Here is a 14,607-nt window from a genome sequence, read left to right on the forward strand (position 1 = left end):
CATACTACTCCTAGTGATTTGATTGGGTATATAAAGGTACAAACCAGCGGAAACATCATGGGCTGGACCAATCAGAGCGCTTTGCGACCGCTAACCCTTTCCTCCTCGGAGGCGCCACCCAACACCACCCATCCCAAAAATGAAAAAAGGGAGAAAGATTTGAGTACCACAGAAACAAAAATGCTCGAAATTCAACCTACTTTGATGATTTATGACGGTATCAGTTTTGGCAACAGTTCCAATGTTCTTGTTTTATCACGCTGAAGTTTCATCCTCCTAATCTTATGTAAAAAACCAAGACACGATTTCTTGAAGGAAAAGAACAAGTTGTACCGAAACGTGAGAGGCGCACATCCGCAAACCTACACAATGCACGTAACGTGTTGTGGCCATTCCCATACAACCAGAAATCTAATTGAACTAGTGACAAGTTTTGAAGAACCGCTCAGACAGATATAGCAACATTAGACATTAGATAATCAATATGACACACGCTGCACGTGCTGTGTATGATATTATTTACACAAATGCATTGAAAGAAACGTCAGAATAAATATACATCTTTTTTTTCTTTATTTTAGTCAGAACCGGCCAAGCTGTCAGGACCAAGAGCGCGTGGGTCGGGAGGGATGCTGGAATAGTATTTCGCACATTGTCGTGATATTCAGGCTTTGTTCAGAGTTGCATGTTACATCATGATGGCAAATATTTCTCGGTTAAGGACACTTGGCAGCATGTCACAGCTTCATGTCATAATGTAGTCTAGTAAGTTCACTGTGTACTTTCCGCGCCACTGTGTAATTAGGCCATGTATCATTTATCCCGGGGCCGAAAGGTGCCATATATTGCCATCTACGATTATTTGTGATCTATGAATAAAATTGCATTTCTGATCAATATCATTGTGTTTTATCTTATATTGACAAAGATGCACCACATCATTAGTTCTTGTTATAATAATAACAATAGCTATAGCACTACTACTACTACCACTCCTACTACAACTACTACTACTACTACTACTACGACCAATAATAATAATAATAATAATAATAATAATAATAATAATAATAATAATAATAATAATAACAATAACAATATCCATCATCATAATCATCATAATCAACATGGAGGTTTTAGTTCATCAGGCCCATATTGATATGGCTGATGAAAAACCTGTATAAGTTGGACAGGATCCTTTATCTGTACATTGTTACACAACAGCAATATGTAGGTCATACAGTACGCTACAGTTGATGCTGAAGTCAAGCCAAGACGCTTTTTTGCTACAGTACTGTACGAGTCTCAAACAACCCACCACCAGCGTGTAATGGTGATTCCAGCTTGTGTGCTTGTCAAGGCTGCCACCTGCTGGTGGATGGGGGTAATAGGCCTGCCGTCATGTCACTGTCAGTTCTGATCTGTTGTACCACCAGTACCACAACTATGATTGTAGACAAGTTCATAATTTCACTAGTAAACTTCCAGGAGTATATTTGCAAATATATTGTTTAATTGTTTTCTTCAGAAATTGGTAGGCCTTTGACACTTGGCCACGCACAATTGTTTCTTGTTGTTTTAGTCCTACATGAAAGACTTTATCCAAATGAGATGATTATTTTTTGGCCTATTTGCCTATTGCCTATCTTGGCAGTGGTGGCCTGGTGGTCAGGCTTATGGACTGAAGAAGGGACTACATATTGGGATCCTTGAGGGAAGGCGACAGCACGGTAATCACCAGTGCCAGTTAATGTGGGCAGTCATGGGTAAGCGCAGAGGTGATTCTAGGGCAAGTTGGGGCCCCAAGCAAAAGAACTACTGTAGTTTATCATCCTAACTGTTATTCATCATCTATAGGCTTGGGGGCCATAAGGGGCTGCCTTTCTTGCCTGGTGATAAGATGTACCTCTGGGTAAGCGGTTAGGATGTCAGATTTTTAGCTCAGAGGGTGCCAGTTCGATTTGCCAGGTTGGTGGGGGGCAGTTATTTACCAGTGCTCTCCCCCATCTAAAGATAAGTAGTGTAGTGATGTGGGGCGCTGATTTATGTGGTCCAGTCACCAATGACAATATCTTTCTGCGTGTCATTCTGTGTGGTGTTAGATAGCTGGATGGCCAACTGGGGACAAAGGATCTCTGTAGCCTGTCTGTCTTGCAGGGGAGGATGGCACAGAATCTGTAGCTGCACAAGCTTCTCTGTTAGGCAAAGACAGACTGAGTGTAAGGTGTGATTGTAGGTGTGGAGTGCTATTGTAACAGAGGCCAACTTACAGAGTGTGGCGTGGAACGTTGGTAAAACCTCCCTTCCAAAACGCCAATACAGTGCGGTAGTGTTGGGCTATTGGACCGGCCCTTTAGCTCAGCATGGTCGTACTGTGACTCCCATTGCCGAACCGATGTAGTTGACATGGTGGGAGGTTCGCGACCCGAGGGGGGGCAGCAACATGCAGGAACACCTCCATCACAATATGTCACAATGACAGTGGGAGTTTCCCAGGTGGACTTTCACTTTTCATTTCCCTCGTGCATTTATTAAGTGACAGCTGACTGTGACACCACCACCACCTCTAGGCCTAAAACCCTTGTGTTGCCTCATTTGAGATGACCAATAGCCCAACATAGCAGCCACACCTCTTTAACCTTTAAGAATGTACTGTCACACCGGTGTGACGGGAATGTTCGGACAGTGAAAGTTGTATAGAATTCTGGGCGCCATTCAATACAATTTAGAATTTTAGAATCTTACATTGTTATAGAACGCATTCTTTTTATAGAATGTTCATAAAACCCACACCCTTACCTTTATGAGTGTACCGTCACACTGGTGTGACGGGAATGTTCGGGCAGTGAAAGTTGTAAAGAATTCTGGGCGTCATTCAATACAATATGGAATTGTACAATCTTGCATTGTTATAGAACACAATCTATTTATAGAATGCTCAAAAACCCACACTCTTAAAGGTTAAGGGTTAAACACTTTTAAAGAGGCCACTGAGGACATCCATGAGTATACAGAAACTGTGAGTGACTACATCAGCTGGTGCATGTCCACATGTGCTCCCCCTAGGGCTGTGCGTGTGTTTCCCAACCAAAAACCGTGGTTCAATGGGGATGTGAAACATAAGATCAGGTTGCGGCAGGAGGCCTTCAAGACGGGAGACCAGGTGGAATACAAGAAAGCACGTTATGAGCTGCAAAAGTCCATCAGAGCAGCAAAAAGGGCCCATTCCCAAAAACTGGAAAGCCACTATATTAGCCAGAACACACGCAGGATGTGGCAGGGAATTCAGTCAGTGACAAATTATAGGAGAACAACAACATCTACAGACTCCAGAGACGCTACCCTTCCAGATAAGCTTAACACCTTCTATGCCAGGTTTGACAGACTGAACACAGACAACCCTATAAAAGCCCCCTGCGACTCCACCCTCACAGCCCACCAAGTGACTCACACACAAGTCCTTAAAGTCCTGAAGCAAGTAAACCCCCACAAAGCCACCGGACCGGATGGGGTTCCCCCCAGAGTGCTGAAGGCCTGCAGTGAACAACTGGCTGGTGTGTATACAGACATTTTTAATTCATCTTTATCTCAAGCAGTTGTCCCACATATTTTTTAAAAATCAACTATTATACCAGTTCCAAAAAGAACCAGACACAAAAAACTCTTAATGACTTCAGGCCTGTGGCACTTACATCAGTCGCCATGAAGTGCCTTGAAAAACTGGTCTTAGCCCATATAAATTATACAGTCCAGGACACTACTGACCCCTTTCAGTTTGCCTACCGTCCCAACCGATCAGTGGATGATGCAGTAGCAATAGCTTTACACCACACATTGGAGCACCTGGAGAGTAGCGGAGCGTATGTCAGAATGCTTTTCCTGGACTACAGTTCTGCCTTCAACACCATCCACCCAGGCAGACTGATTGAGAAACTGACAGGCCTTGGCCTCCCAACTCCCACCTGTAATTGGATACTGGACTTCCTTTTAGAGAGACCACAGGTGGTGAGAATGGGGGGGGCGGGTGTCCTCTGTGCTCACAGTCAGTACGGGATCTCCACAAGGATGCTGCCTCAGTCCTAAACTCTTCACACTGTATACCCATGACCTTCTCTCAAGCCATGACAACACCATCATCATCAAATATGCTGATGACACTACCATCCTGGGGCTCATTAAAGAAGGGGACGAGTCAGGATACAGGTCTGTTGTGAATTACATCATTGACTATGGGGAGACAAACGACCTCATCCTCAACACAGACAAGACGAGGGAAATTATAGTGGACTTTAGAAAACATCCTCCTCCCCTACAGCCTCTGCACATTAAAGGGACAGAGGTGGTGAGGGCTGAAAGTCATAAATTCCTAGGCATGCAAACTAACATCAAACCTGAGCTGGAGTCTGAACACCACATCCATCGTGAAAAAAGCCCAGCAAAGGCTGTACTTTATTAGGATGCTTAGGAAGGCTGGACTGAACTACCGCCCTCTTACCCAGGCCTACAGAGGACTTGTAGAGAGCATCCTCACAACAGGCATCACTGTCTGGTATGGCAACATCACTCAGGCTGAAAGGAAGTCTTTGCAACGAATAATCAAGACTGCAGAGAGGATTATAGGCACAGCACTTCCCTCCATGGACTCCATATATGTGCAGCGCAGCCATAGGAGAGCAGAGAGAATCATTAAAGACCCACTCCATCCAGCTAACTCTCTGCTCAAACACAAGAACTGCACATACAAACTGAGACACAGTAGAGCGGACAGCATTCCTACCAGAAAAGCAAGGTTTTTCAACAGTTTCTTCCCAGCAACAGTGAGACTGATGGCAAAAAAGAACATTTGATCCACCTTTTTTTTATTATTACTCTTTGATTTTTATCACTTTTTAATGTATTTTGTCTTCCTATTTTTCTATTTAATTCTATTTATTGACTCAGAGGGCCTGCACAAGAGTTCCTATGTGCTTGGACTACTAGTTTATGCACAAATGGCAAATAAAGTACTTTGAACTTTGAACTTTGAACTTTGAACTAGCAGTGCATTAGAATTCTATAACCTGGAATGCTATAGCCTGTTGCCTGGGCTAGAGTAGAATGTTTCGGTTTGGCTGCACCGCTTAGAATGTTTCCATAGAATTCAGTTTCCTGTTGTGTCTGGGCGCCTGTAGAATCTTCAGTTCTGGTTCCATATGAGGGATAATGGTTGCTAAGGTGACCAGATTGGTGGAAATAATGGATATGGCAGAGATGGTTTTCTCTTTGGTGATGGGCAAGCGAAGAACTGCACAATGCACAGTAGTGTGAAGTTGCCTCCACCAAGTCAAGGAAGTGCAGTGAAGAGGCAACTCTTTCTACCTACTTGTTATTTTTCATGTAACCAAAGAAGGTCCACTTAAAGCTTTGTCCGGCCCGGGACGAAGTCATCTGAAAGGGCCCCCCACAACTCAATACATACAATGTACTGAGGGCCCAATTCTCGGCACTCCCTTTCCCTGGGCCCGGCACAACTGACCAGTTTATCCCCCTGCAGTTTCCCTGAGCCTATGATAGTAACCTTCCTCTTCAACTTCAACTTCCTCTTTCTCATAGTTGTGACCTCCAATTGCAAAACTAAACCTTTTGGCTTTGGGTGTGCCATAGCCACTTTTATTTTTGTTGAATTTCATGAGAGAACACTTACTTTTCAGTGGAACAGCATGTGAAAACTTCCGAAGACACCGAATAGCCTAACCTTTTGCATGGGTTACAGCCTTTTAGTTTTCAAACTTGTAGGGGTATTCAATTCACCAGGGGTATTCAATTAAAAGTCAATGAGGGCCAGTTTTTCTAATTCCTTACAGTAAAAGGACCAAAATTAATATTATATATAGATAGCGCACCTGTTTTTTTCATTTTGTTCAGACCTTGTGGAGGGCCAATGCATTGCCATGAAAGGGCCGGATCTGGCCCTGGGTCCTCCAATTGAATAGCCCTGGCCTACACCAAGACATAAACATATTTTTGCTTTATGTTAAAATATGGGTTTATGGTGTTCATCCAAAACACATTATTTGAGAAGATAAACTACAGCGTAAATATTTTACACAGACGTCTAGGTTATTCATTAACAATCTATTAACAACCTATTTACACACTTGGCTGTATATCTCATCTATTATCTTTCTACTAACAAAACAGGTCAACAGGCATCCAGATAAACGCAGCTTCCCGGCGCTCCCTGCGCTTGTGAAACTCAAACAAGGAGGAGCATCTGCTAGCTAGGCTTTTACTCGCTTACTTCTCACTTTCAACTTCACGGAAGTTAGCGAGGTAGCTAACTGTGTGACACAACGGTTCGGGGGTAAGTGGAGGGAATCGTATGGTCCTCTTAATTGTATTATTGTCAATGAATGGAAACAGGACTTGGGTACTATAGTGATTACGCGAAAGCAGCGTTGATAAAACCTCAAACCGTGGTGTAATATGTTGAATAGCGTAACAGTGCTGTTAGCATTTGGCATGCTAGTCAAAAGGGTGTAGCATTAGCGTTACAGGTGTTCTGTCATCTTTCCTTTCTCGGGTGCTTTTGTGAAAAATTCTGTAATCTTTCAAGACACAAATCAGAGTTGGGTCGTATCTGAAGTCAGCACAGTCGTTAGCGGTGCGTGAGGAAAAGCGACTTGATGCCCCCCTCTCTGATATATAAATGGTGTTTTTAGCTAACTGGCATTAGCCGACATATCCACAGTGTTAATCAAAACCGATGGCCAAAGGTCCATAGTGGCTTTCTGTGTGGTGTTTTGATTTGCTTCTCAGATAAGTAAAAGGCTCAGAGTGCCTAAGGGACAATGTGCTTTACTTAGACAGGCTTCTACGTGGACAATTATAGTTTAGACTCGTTTGCCTGATGTCTGTAGTTTAGTGCTATTAATCAGACACTTTGATTGCAACACCTCATTAAAAAAAAGAAGGAAACGGAAAATGCTGAAAAGCATATGTACATGGGTAGAAGGTGCATTTTAATACGTGTTGTGGTGATGTACTTTCTAAACGCCAAATGATGGTGATAGTAGGGTGACAGGCATCATCTTGAAGATGGATTATGTTGTGTGAGGGGTCGACAAGATTATCCTTTGTTTCTACTGGGTTAATAGTAGACAAAGGCACCTGGCCTGGTTTTGTACGTGGTGTCGTGGGTTTATTTCTAGTGATTTAATTCTTAATTTGGGTTTGGAAAGTGAAGACATACGTAGATGAAACCCTTTTCTATACATTCCCTATGTTATTTATTGTCATGTGCACAGCCCAAGTTCTATGAATATGAATTTAAGACTTTAAAATATGTACAGACAACTTGAACATCAATGCATTCACATCAGTTACATATTTCCTGTTTTTCTTGTCGACAAATGCAGACTGTCAGAAACCCTCAAAACCACAGCTGCTTCTCCTTCAACCTCTGACATTTTGAATTTTGTTTTAAACATAACACTGAAGTTGTCATGGTTTGGGGAGCTATTAAGTCAGTGTTCTGAGTTAGAATATACAACATAGACAGGAGGTAGACCTATTTTATTTTCTTCTGAACAAAGAACTTAGCAAATTGATAGACATTCATGCTAGCATTTCTAAAACCAGACCGTGGTTACGAAACCATCTGAACACTACCACACCGTTGCTTCCTACATGGCCTGTGTAGACTGTAGAGCAGCTGATGTTACTGTTGATGCGTCTCTCTCACACACATTTAGCTCCGTGAGGAAGTATCTTAAAACATTCACTCCATTGTCTTTCACCCAAGCGTATCACGAGACATTTGACATTTGTGTTACCAGCACAGAACAGTGTTGCCTTATTTCTCTGAATATGTTTTTTTCTCCTTTTCTTTCCTTGTTGCTCAGGTCTGTGGAAACGTTGAGCGTTAGCAAACCTTGTGTGTTTGCTTCTTTGCACTGAAGGGTGGCACAGTTTCTATGGCCCTTGTCTGTAATCAACTTCCGGCATAAGCTTGCGGCGACGGTGGTGGAGCTCGAACAGGAAGCCGGGCCAAGACGCTAGAGACTTGAGGAAGTTGCTGCTGCTGTTGCCGCTGCTGCTGTCACCTCTCTCTCGCCATCATGACTGAATTCTTTATCTGCTTTAGCTGCTGTATCGCCGAACAGCCTCAACCTGTGAGTTCACACTGAATTTGGTTTGATTTTTGTTCTTTTGTTTTTGTTTTATTGCAACCAGGAACTGTGTACAACCACACATTCTTTCTCTATCTAAAATGATCTTTATTTTTTGTAGCCTGCTGATCTGATCTGATCTGATCTCTTCAGTAGTTGATATTGTTTTGATATGCTCACTTAATGCTCTCTTTATGCTATGAATATGCTGTGTAGTTTGTGTAAACACAGTACCGGTATGTGAACGTTAATTCAGATGGTTGCTCATTCTTAAGCCCGAGTGGCCATATGAGTCTTTCAGGTGACCGGCCCCTAGCTGGCCAGTGTAAGCTGTAAAAAAAAAGCTGTTTTCAAAAAAAACATATTCAAAATGGCTAATATGGTGTTGAGCAGTAGGACTGCGGTCTGGAGCTTGAATAAAACCATCACGGTATCTTGTCAAATATAATGGCTATAATGATCTCAATTGTTGCCGCTGTTAGCTGATACTCTCAGTTTGACAGCAGCTGGACTAAAGCTGTGTTTGGAGGGCACTGCCATGCCTTGTATGCTGGCATCAATTTTCATCAGCTGGGGCCTGGGGTGATGCTTCATAATACTTGTATAACTTTCTCTGATTTTGCTCTACTTTTCATTCATGGAGCTTTTCGAGCACTGCCTTCCCCACAAACTCCCAAACAGCTGGGCTATTAGGGAAGGTAGACTTCCCTGTTGTGCCTTTTCTATCATGTGACAGAAATTTGGCCAATCATTGAGACTGACTTGGATTTTTTTTTTGCCTCCTTTACCAACTCGGATATGATAAGATGTCTAGTGCCTCTCAGCTTGATAATCAAGAAAGTCTCCAAACAACACTGGGACTAAATTGGAATAATACTGAAAATGGCATGAACTGTAGTAGAAGTGTATTAAATACAGAACTTTCCTTTTTGGTGGTTATTGAAAGGAGTGGGGCGGGAAGGGGGGGCATGACACCTGCATCTTGTATCAGGCATCCATTACAGGAGACCATTCCCCACATAAGCTTATGTAATGAGCCTCTAAGCACATTGAGTGAATTGCTTATTTGTATGAAATCTGCTATGGAAATGCATTTGCCTTGCCTGGAATGAAAAACTGCGTTGTGTTGTTGCATAATAGCGTTATAACACATTTCTTGCTTGTAATTACAGAAGAGGAGGCGGCGGATCGATCGGTCGATGATCGGAGAGCCCACAAACTTTGTCCACACCACACACGTGGGATCGGGGGACATGGGCGGGGGACTGTCCTCTGTAAGTATACTGAGCTCTTTTGGTTTACTGGCATGACTCAAGGATGGTGTTCTTTTTTCTTTTTAGACATTTTTATGAACAGGACAGTATGAGACGTAGACAGGAAGAGAATGGGGAGAGCGATGGGGAGGGGTCGGCAAAGGACCCGGGCCGGGAATCGAACCCGGGTCAGCCGCATGGCAGGCGAGTGCCCTAGCGCAATGTTTCTCGACTTTTTTTTAGGCGAGGCACCCTTTCAAGTCATGAAAAATTTCAAGGAACCCCAAACCAACAAGCCGTAACATGGCATTGCATCCGATAGCACAAAAACTTAGAAAAGTAACACATTTGGAGACGTCACACGACCTACGTTTGAAGTTGCAGCTGACTGGGGCGACCTATATTTACTTTATTGTGTGTAAATGGCAGATGAAAGATTCCACTGACTAGCATTACTTATCAATTTAGACAAATATGTATTATATTTCATAACTTATTCATCAGCCACTTTTCCGCGGCACCCCTGAGGGGGGCCCGCGGCAGTGCCCCGGCACCCCTGTTGAGAAACACTGCCCTAGCGGATGGCCACGTCAGGGCAGGCTCAAGGATGGTGTTCATACTTGCATATAGCCCTATGGCTTATCAATGGCACATTCGTGACAAAATTGTGACATGGTGAATGAGTCACAGCACACAAGCGGTATCAGTCAAGCAAGCCATAGGGAATGTACTGGTACATGTTGTTGTCCCCGGGCTCTTTCTTATTGCAGCAAGGCAATGCAGTGGTCACTGAGCTTGTCCTCGCAGAAGCAAGAAACAACTGGCACAATGCAACAGTGCAGTGTGTTCTCTCTATAGGTACCAGTGCCAGCTCCAGCTAAAATATCCCCAGTGTCTGAACCGATTTAAGCCTGATGCTGTGTATATGCTGCATTTACCTAGGCGCTTGGTGACATAGACGCTGCATTCAGGCTCTTGAGATTTGAGGTTTTTTTAAAATTAAAAATGTGGGTATGTAACCGCTAAATGACCACATTCTAATGCAAGATGAGGGTCCTATCTTTCAAAAGCAACTGTTTTATGTGCTTTGGAGACTGAGATATTTAGGTTTTTATAGGCTGAGGGCACCTTTTCCTAAAAAGGGCATAGGCATTCAGCAGATGTTTTTTGAAGGTGCCTTACCGGGCAAATACACCAGCCGCGAGTTGAGCGACGGAAGTAATTGGCTTTGTATTGAGTCGCACGACAAAAGCGATTCTGGAGACTAGAGGCGATTCGCGCGACGAGAGCGACAGTTTGTAGTTGAACTCCTGGGAATGTTATGCAAATGAGCTATGACGCGGTTCGGCGACAAGCCGCGACAGCCAATGACTGTATAGAGGTCAGTAACCACAGCCAATGGGAATGTTGGAATGCTTGCGTTCTGCTTTCAACGACATGACTATAGTCGCTTCAATCGCTTGTATCGCTCTTGCTTCACAGAAGCAATTCTCTGTTGCTTCAATCGCTTTGCGGCTGGTCTATTCGCCCGGTTAGGCTTAAATGGGTTAATTGGCAAACTAAACAAACACATTTTTAAGATAACAGTTGGAACTCCACACTGTAATGATACAGTACACTCAACTCACGATTTGGTTCATATCACAATTTTTGATCTACACTTCGATACACTCCACGATTTTTAAAAAGTCGTTTTGATGAACACTTATAGATACAATAAGTCAGTGGTTCTTAACCTTTTTTTCGTCACGCACCCCCTTACCTGTGACCAAGACAAGCTGCGCACCCCCAACCCAAATTTCTACACTTCTATATGCCCTAAAAAATGATTTAAGTGATTTATCACAATGATTCTTGCTTGAGACATTCATCAATACCTTCATGACTTGACATGGGGACCAAAACAAGTTTAAATTTGGTTTCGAATTGGCCTAATTATAATGTTTTGGACACAACCTCAACACACACAGAATTCCGCGCACCCCCTGAAATCTCTGGCGCACCCCCAGGGGGTGCCCGCACCCCAGGTTAAGAACCACTGCAATAGGTTATAAGAGGTTACTAGTAATGTAAACAAATGTTTTAAAATAATAATGATATTGATTTGAAACTTGGAAGCACCATCATGTCATGTGATTCTGTGTTCAGTCATGTGATGTGTTTCTGGACTGAAGGGTAACGGAACTTTGAAAGGGCCTTATCACCATAATAATCACCATACTGCTTTCTTGCATCACGATACAGTATCGTGACTCTGTGTATCAAAATGTCTCAATTTGATACAATATCGTTACAACCCTAATGCCTAGGTATTCTCACTGCTAAGCAAGTGGTAAACCCTGTTAGAGAGGAGTGATGTGGGTTTGTTTTGCAAGGGGAGTTAAGCCATAAGACTCTTGATGAAGCAGGTTTACGATTCGCTCTGAGTTAAATGATCTGGATTAACCAGTCACCGAACAATCTCCTTGGAATACCCTGACAGAACACAGGTGTGTGTGTGTGTGCGCGCGCGTGTGCGCGCGTGTGTGCGCGTGTGTGTTTTAAAGCCAAATTCACACTATGCTGCCTGCCCTCCACAAGGTTAAACTCTCTGCGACCTGAAAGGTGTGCCACACCGGAGAAATGTCTGTTTTTAGTTGTTGTTTCCTTATGGCTTGTTACTGCCCTTAGCTTTTTCAAACCGAAACTGAAAACCTGCTGCTAAATCAATGATCCAAAGAACTCACTCGACAGTGAAGCCAATTCCCCCCCACCTCGAGGCAGACTATACTGGATGGAAAATCCCTCACAAACATTCAGCTGCGTCCAGTAGAAAGAAAAAAGAATCTGGTGCCACATGGATGTCTACTTTTTGTTAATTATTTATTTATTATTGCATTCAGACTAACGTTTTGACTTCGTCTTCATCAAAGTCCTTAATGATTTATCATTTATAACACATTTTAATGTTGCACCAGCAGAAACCATAAGGCCACAGGTTCTGAGAAAAATCTCTAGGCTAAGAGCTGTAACACAAAACCAGTCAATTACTTTGACATGGAAGTGACCTGATATCTGGATGGATGGAAATGTGGAATGGGTCATACAAATAGTCATTACTCTTCCAACTGGTTAAAAGATGGCTAGAGGCACCATGAAAATGTACTTGATTGAGGATCACATCTCTGAACCATGTGTGCTATGGGCTTGTTTACTGAATATTTACCTCCGCCAAGGAGGTAATGTTTTCGGTCGTATCTATCTGTCTGTCTGTCAGCAGGATAACTCAAAAAGTTCTTAACGGATTTGGATGAAACTCTGTAGAGTTGTTAGTAATGACCCAAGAAACAAGTGATTAAATTCTGGTGGTGAAACGGATCACGAAGCGGAACCAGGACCTTTTTTAAGATTATTCACCATCGCTGGCCTATGAATCTAGATGCCCCTAGTGACCACAAATTGAATTGTGGGACAGGGCAAAACATTCCAGTTTCTAACTCTTCAAAAAGAAGGCAGAAAGATTTAGGGTGTAGCATGGTCCAGTCGAATGTTCTATTAAGCAGCTTCCTTGGCGGAGGTCGGAGGTCTGCGCTCTCTGAGTGCTTCTAGTCTAACATGAAACAAGAAGCTGGCAACTTGGGAGATGATGAAATTTGTGTGAAATAAATAACTGAATGAGATGTTTATTATACTGTATTGTAACTGGAAAGGACGCATCATTTAAATTAATGCGCTGGTCTGATTTCTGCTTTGTTTTTGTGTGCAGGTGGACACCGTGCAACAGCAAATGAGGTCCAAAGGTGGCTATGGTAATAGCGTTTCAGACGGAGTCCAAATATAGTCCGGTAAGGTCGTCTAGACTCTGACGTCACATTGAAAATATTTCTGAAATACGCACTTACGTTTTCCTCTTTGAAATTGTTCATCAGACTCCATGCTGTACAACACAACCAGTGACAAAAATAGCATGCTCAGACAGTAGGGTTTTTTGTTTTATGTAAAACTAGTGTGCTAACAAGTATGAATAGATCTATCGGGTTGATTCAATGATGTCTTTATGTATTTACATGGTGCTTAGTACTCAAACGTAGAACATGGCACCAGTTGGAATAACGGCCTCTAAAGCACTATTCCGACGGGACTAATTTTATGTATGGACATGGGGGAATGTGATTTTTATCTCAGGACGTCGGTAAAAGAAATGGCCGATTCGGACTGGATTGAAAAATCTCAGTAAACGAACAGAAAGTAGGAGGGGTTACTCATCACGCACCGTTTGTCGCCACGCACGTGCCAACTCCACGATATAGGCCTACTATTGATTTTTGCTTATTGATCCATCTTGGTGGATATTCAACTGCTGTGCATTCCCTTCTAAATGACCATTTCATATTGTAACGGTTATTGTTACATTGTCATTTTTTGCATTGTGTTTTTTTAAATATTGTTTTTTAAGTCTTGTTTTTGAAGTTTATATGTTGTTTATACTCATCTTTACCTCTTTTCTTTCCCTCTTTAGGTTCAAACAAGACCATGGAAACTACTGATACACAAGTGGCCATTTTAACTGTGGAATAGTGATTCAGATTGTAGATCAAAAACACCTGTGGTATTGATGAAGTTCTGTCTGTAAATATTTTCATACTGAAAGCACTGCAATACATTCGTCGCTATGCTGGTTGCACTGTACAAATAGATACATAGATTATTAGCTGAATGCTTGTTTAGTTTGTATTGATGGCTGATGTACGAATGGGGCGGGGTGGTCTTTTTTGTTTTCCTTGCTGTCTTTATTTTTTCCAGATTCATGTGTGCGTGTGTATTTATTTTTGGAGTCATCAATCAATTGGTTTTGATATTTGTGGCTGGGCCACTTTGGTATCTTAAGGCACGTTTTCATTGTGTGTCCCATTTTTTTAAAGTCATGTAATGAAAGAACAATTTTACGAACATAGCCACTTGAATTTTATACCATACAAATTTTTCAGGGTCATAGATGATAATATAGAATTGTCAAATGGTAGAATACACTGTTTTACATGCTCATTGGCAAAGTGTTGAGCATGCTTCAGAAATGTATTTTTGTACAAATCTTGATATTTTTCTCTGCTGATGATCAAATAAAACTACTTTAAGTAAAGTTAAACTGTGGTAATGTTTTTCATGAATTAATCATTGAGAGGACTGTCCTGAACCATTATATCAAAATCAAAGAGTATGTAAAA

General features: G+C 42.3%; 1 protein-coding gene across 1 annotated transcript; it reads left to right on the forward strand.

The window, feature by feature from the left end:
* The first annotated feature begins 6,227 nt into the window (after window positions 1-6,227).
* LOC134438745 (CDC42 small effector protein 2-A-like) lies at window positions 6,228-14,528 on the forward strand. The gene is made up of 5 exons (XM_063188386.1): window positions 6,228-6,343; window positions 7,884-8,153; window positions 9,323-9,424; window positions 13,149-13,227; window positions 13,902-14,528. Exons 2-4 carry the CDS (start codon window positions 8,100-8,102, stop codon window positions 13,221-13,223), a joined length of 231 nt encoding a protein of 76 aa, XP_063044456.1. The 5' UTR covers window positions 6,228-6,343; window positions 7,884-8,099; the 3' UTR covers window positions 13,224-13,227; window positions 13,902-14,528.
* The last annotated feature ends 79 nt before the right edge of the window (window positions 14,529-14,607 follow it).

Source organism: Engraulis encrasicolus, chromosome 22 (assembly GCF_034702125.1).
Source record: "Engraulis encrasicolus isolate BLACKSEA-1 chromosome 22, IST_EnEncr_1.0, whole genome shotgun sequence".
Classification (NCBI taxonomy): Eukaryota; Metazoa; Chordata; class Actinopteri; order Clupeiformes; family Engraulidae; genus Engraulis; species Engraulis encrasicolus.

Excerpts from the sequence above, each read along its gene's own strand:
- LOC134438745 (XM_063188386.1), top strand. The coding sequence starts at position 8,100 with ATGACTGAATTCTTTATCTGCTTTAGCTGCTGTATCGCCGAACAGCCT. Across the intron at positions 8,154-9,322 it reads TCGCCGAACAGCCTCAACCT|AAGAGGAGGCGGCGGATCGA; the intron begins GTGAGTTCACAC and ends TTGTAATTACAG. Across the intron at positions 9,425-13,148 it reads TGGGCGGGGGACTGTCCTCT|GTGGACACCGTGCAACAGCA; the intron begins GTAAGTATACTG and ends TTTTGTGTGCAG.